The following is a 5,280-nucleotide window of genomic DNA, read 5'->3' as shown; positions in this document are numbered from 1 at the left end:
TATAATTAGTTCATATGGTATTATGTCCACCTGTAATATATTATACAGGGATAGATATTTTAACACTTTACTTAAAGCAAACAAAGACATGCTTTATAACTTTAAACATTACTATAAGCTATTATTCCATTTTATATCACTAATTATAAATGGTGACTAAAGTGTATTCATAACGAGGCAGAGTCGATGGTTATAATGTGTTATGGAACATGGTCGGAGATTCTTGCCGCACATTGACATAAACTGGTATTACTATTAGTTATAAAAGAGTAAATCAAAAGTTCATAATACGTTATGAACTTTGCTATAGCGCCTAATACATGTTTGTAAGTGATTATAACAACTGTTATAATGTCTTATGGACGCATTATATCGTGTTATAAATATATGCATAAGTCATAGCGATGACCTTCATAGAAAGTGTTAGGGAAAGATTTTCTAGCCAAGCTAGGCTCTAGGGATAGTTGGTCAGCCAATATGCTCAAGACTTGTGGTGTAGACTAAAATATATATCACTTGAAAAGAGGGTCTGCTTCTTTTGTGGTCTAAAAGCAAACAGACGAGCATGTGATGATTTCAAAATTTAGACTTCTATTAAATCCATCTGCCTTTTGAGGCAAATTGTGATTATTGATGTTTGGCTGTGTGAATAAAACTGACTTGACAAATCCTCCCCTGTAATATTTCTCTGCAAGAGGGATGTTTTCCCTTCCGCCTCTACCTGTTTGTCATTGTTCATAATAGGCAGTCCATTTGCAGTCCAATAATACAAATAATGATCTTAATCGGTCATTTCTTTGTGACACCAGAGAACATAAATAAACACACAAGAAGCATAGAAGTGCAACATGACCTGCTGTATGTAGTGCTGAGGATGCAGGATGACACTGCCAAAAATGTCCAATGAGTTACTTGTCAGTCCATTTAACGTAATGTTTAATCCTCTTGGTTTGTTTGTAAAAAAAAGTCAGTCTGAACACAAACTGGACCAGAACTAAAATACAACAAAAGTATTTTTTTTCACTTTGGTTCAGACAAAAATGAACCAAACCGCAGGTTTGAAAATGCTCTGTCTTGTTATACTGTCAAGTAATAATATTGGTATTCTCCTCAAAGTAATGGATACATTTTAGTGTAATAGGCTTTTGTTTTTAACCTGATGATCAGATTGTATTAACAATTTGTTGCGGAAATAATGAAATAAATTCTGGGTGGTACTTTTTTTTTTTTTTTTTTAAAGTGACAAACACTGACAACCCTTTGTGTTCTGTGTTTATACTTAAAATTACCTCAGACTATTGTTTCACATTCTTTTCTAGTTCACTAGTTCTTTTGTATCCGTTTCTTGTTGGCCTCTTACACAGCAGGATATCCTAGACTCTTTCTTTAAACACCTTAAAAACCCGTGAAAATCTGCTGAACTCAGCAGTGTCACGTTTCCCGAAAAAAGTGGTTTCATTTTTGTAATCTAATATTAGAAGGAGATGAGGAGGCTGCTTCAGCAGTTGTGTAATTACATGTTTGAGCGTGTTTAAATTTTTCAAGATGTTTTAAATACATTTTTCCTCCATCACGTACATTTTTAAACAAAAAATCCTCAGACTTTTCGAAAGCAATAACTTCAAACTGTATGAATCAGTTCTGTTGTAAATGTGAATAACTGAGTCATGTTGAAGAAAGGGTGAGTACAGTATTAACTCCCATGAAGCAAAAATAAGATGCAAATAAGACCTGCTGCATGTTCACTGCTGTATGGGCTTGAGTTCCCTGTTCACCGCCTGTCCTCCCAGCTCTCCTCTCTCATGGCTTCTGGCCCCTCGCACTGGGAATAGATTTGTTTTGGTTCTGTCCGTTATAATTACAGTAACCCCTTAAGCTCTCATCCTTCAAAGGCCAACTATGAAGTGATAATAGAAACCACTGTGTTGTGTCAGGGGCTCAGGGGAGAGAAATCAGAAGCAAATCAAGTAACAGGCACATGGCCTTCAGACGTGTAAGGGGGTGGACGGATGGTGAATGTTGGCTTGTGGCCGGTCATTTATTGGCACACTGTGCTTCTGTTGAGACTGTGTTATTTGTGGTGTGATATTATTTCTTCAGGATCGCTCTGCATTGTTTACTATATGTGTTATACAGCACAGTAGTGAGCACTTAATGTTCCCTCTACTAGCTGTTTTGCGAATAGCAGGTGCTTTACTCTTCAATCCGCACTAATGAGAAACAACAGCACTGCTTCGAAATACATCCAGACACAGAAGGAAAGAGGGGGGGTCTGTTGCTCCATTAGGGGTTATCTGTTAAAATGTAACGACTCACAAGGAATGATTGATTTTACTTTAAATCCCACAACTTTTTTGTTTTCCCACTTCTCCCCAGCTTTTTGGCAGACTCCTTTTCAATGGGCACTCCCTCCACTGTGGAAGGTGGAGTGATATTTTAATAAAAAACTCTGATATTCTCTGAGGTTAAAGTGGTAAATGTAGGAGAAAAGTGCTTGAAATAATAGTGTTTTCAGAGTTTTATTTGTTTTTCAGTCATTAATAAGACCAGAGTCTGTGCAGACATAAGAGAGTTAGGCAGATATGAGGGACTGTAATAAAGCCACTTGGAAGTGCGTGTGACATCTTAGTCATTTATGTCTGCAGTTCTTCCCCAATTTTTTGGTCTTTGAACAGAAGGAAGTACCTCAAAATACTGGTTGGTGAAAGTAGCTTATAAGTGACAGCTGTTTTTAACATCTGCATACCCTGCTTTTAATAGAGTACATAGTCTTTAATAACACAGGTACATCTGAAAAAATTGAATTTTTTCTTGTAAAAATCTGACTTTAATCTTAGACTTTAAGATCTTCAATCTTAAAGTTGTTTTTTTTATACCTACAATGCGCCTAATACGCCATCGTACCCTGCAGTCCAAATCTCTTCTTTATGCAAATATCCAATTAGAAATAACCCTGCACCAAGTCTGACTGCCCACAAGTAGAGGGCTGCATCTATTAGCAATCCAGTGGGTTTGCCCAGAACCAGACAGGAGCAGCTGTCAGTATCATCAGCGCAATACAGATTAAATATATGAATGAGAGAAACTGTTACTGTTATAGGACTGTACAGGGCTTACCCCCTTAACATCTAGTTTTCCCCTTTTATTCAGCTTTAAGTTTGAAAAAAATCTTTTGCACTGTTTGACAATATCAAATAACTCTCCAATGAAGCTATATGATGTAGTGAAACATTCAAACCCAAAGACTTCATGTTTCTTATGGTTGTGAATATCTCCCTAAAATTCAACGCAACGTGTTTTGTATTTCTGGAAACTTTGAGATTTCCACTAGAACCTAAAATGTTAAACCTCTTGTTTACAAGAGCTGTGGTTTTTAACAAAGTTTGGCTGTGCAACATGTGTTTGTACTGACAAGTTTTGACTGGGTTATTTGTGTACAGTTTAAATTTAGTTCGTCTGTATGTTCAGACTACTAGAGTATACATTTATAGATTTAATTTTAATGTCAGTAGCGTGAAAGAAAATTGCTAATCTACCATCTAAACTGTAAACAGTAACACCGTCGCTGTTGTTCTGAAGAACATATGGTTTCTAGCTATTGGTTTGAGAGACAACATCAGAGAAACAGTGATGCTATTCACAATGTTTTTTTCCAATTCTTTTTACTTTTTAAGGCATTTCATATGCCTCATTATAAGTTCATATTCTCTAAAGGTGGTTTTTAAAACAGTTTATTTCTCTAGATTAAAAAATTCAGAGGGGTTATATGCCATCGTTGCAGGCAGGAGTTGGTTGTCACATCCGAATGAGCGTGCAGTATTTGTCTGATATCCTGCAAAATAAATAAAAACAGCCCTACACAGACCTCTACTCAAAGGCATAGTCAGCTGTTTAGGTTGCTTCTTTATATTGTCCTGACTCTATGAACTATGTTTTGTCTTGCAGAAATTGGCTGCCGGTGTGAACCAGTTTGCCTACACCTGCATTCAGGACCATCCCATCTGGACCAACCAGCAGTTCTGGGAAGCCACTTTCTACAGCGAGGTCCAGAGTCAAATCCGAGCCCTTTATCTTAACACCCCAGAGGAGAAAGGGGGCATCACTGCTAGGCTAAAGGTGAGGAAGATTGACTGAGTCACCATTGTGTGAAAATTCATATAAAGTCTGTTTAACCCCCCTATTTTAACCCACAATAGAGCTGAAAAAATTTAATTGCAGAAAAAAAATAATTCTAGGTAATTTCCACGCAAATATGTCATAAATGTCTTCTTTCCAGCATTTTAATTGCTGCCGTTCTTTGTCTTATATGATAGTAAACAATATATTTGGGTTTTGGACTATTGGATGGACAAACTAAAACCTTTAAGGACATCAAATTGGGCTTTAAGAAATTGTGATGGACATTTTAATTATTTTCTGACATTATAGAAGTAATCTGCATTAGCAAAGAAGAAACAATTCCATCTTTGTTATGTTGTTCAGTGTGTGTGTGTGTGTGTGTGTTTATCTGTTCGGTGATTCTCAACCTGGGGATTGGTGGATCTTGAGATAACTCTTGTGGGGTCACTAGATAATAAATTGTCGAACCTCAGATTCAGGAGGAGCAATACTGATTCCGGACTGGTCGAGGAACAGTAGACCAGATCTCTACCTTTGCAGGGATTTCAAGAGAGGTCATGGAAGTCTGCCCATCCGGTGTTTTGTGAACTTGGAGAAGTCCTACAACTGTTTCCCCCGGGAAGTCTTGTGAGTGTACTGCGAGAGAATGGGGTACCAGGGGCCTTAGTACTACTTCTATAATTGGAGTGAGAAGTGAGAGCTGTGTCCATATTCTTTGCAGGAAGTCAAACATGTTCAGTGGATGTTGGGCTCCGCCAGGGCTGTCCCTTGTTACTATTCTGTTTTTGATCTTCATTGACAAAATATAAAAGCACAGCCGAGGGGAGGCGATAGTCCAGTTTGGGGACCTCAGAATTGCTTCTCTGCTCTTTGCAGATGATGTGGTTCTCTTGGCTTCATCAGACCGTGACCTTCAGGGCAAACTAGGGAGGTTTGCAGTTGAGTGTGAAGTAGTTGGGATGAGGGTCAGAGCATCCAAGTTTGAGGCCATGGTTCTCTGCCGTAATACGGCTGATTGCTTCCTATAGGTTGGGAGTGAGTTACAGCACCAAGCAAAGGAGTTCAGTTATCTTGGGGTCTTGTTCACTATTGAGGGTATAATGGAGCGTGAGATGCACAGTCTGATTGATGCGGTGTCAGCAGTAATGCAGGCACTTTTGC

The 5,280-nt window shown here is 38.2% G+C and overlaps 1 protein-coding gene across 1 annotated transcript in view; it reads left to right on the top strand.

Moving 5' to 3' along the window:
* The window catches only part of sbf2 (SET binding factor 2), a 53,524-nt gene that overhangs the window by 31,881 nt on the left and 16,363 nt on the right, over positions 1–5,280 (top strand). Inside the window, exon 17 of the mRNA XM_046033258.1 lies at positions 3,946–4,116. Coding sequence (XP_045889214.1) covers positions 3,946–4,116 — 171 coding nt within the window. The remainder of the gene's footprint in view (positions 1–3,945; positions 4,117–5,280) is intronic.

Source organism: Micropterus dolomieu, linkage group LG20 (genome assembly GCF_021292245.1).
Source record: "Micropterus dolomieu isolate WLL.071019.BEF.003 ecotype Adirondacks linkage group LG20, ASM2129224v1, whole genome shotgun sequence".
Taxonomy (NCBI): Eukaryota; Metazoa; Chordata; class Actinopteri; order Centrarchiformes; family Centrarchidae; genus Micropterus; species Micropterus dolomieu.
Note: the sequence above shows the minus strand (reverse complement) of the source record. Positions and strands in the feature narration are given on the sequence as shown.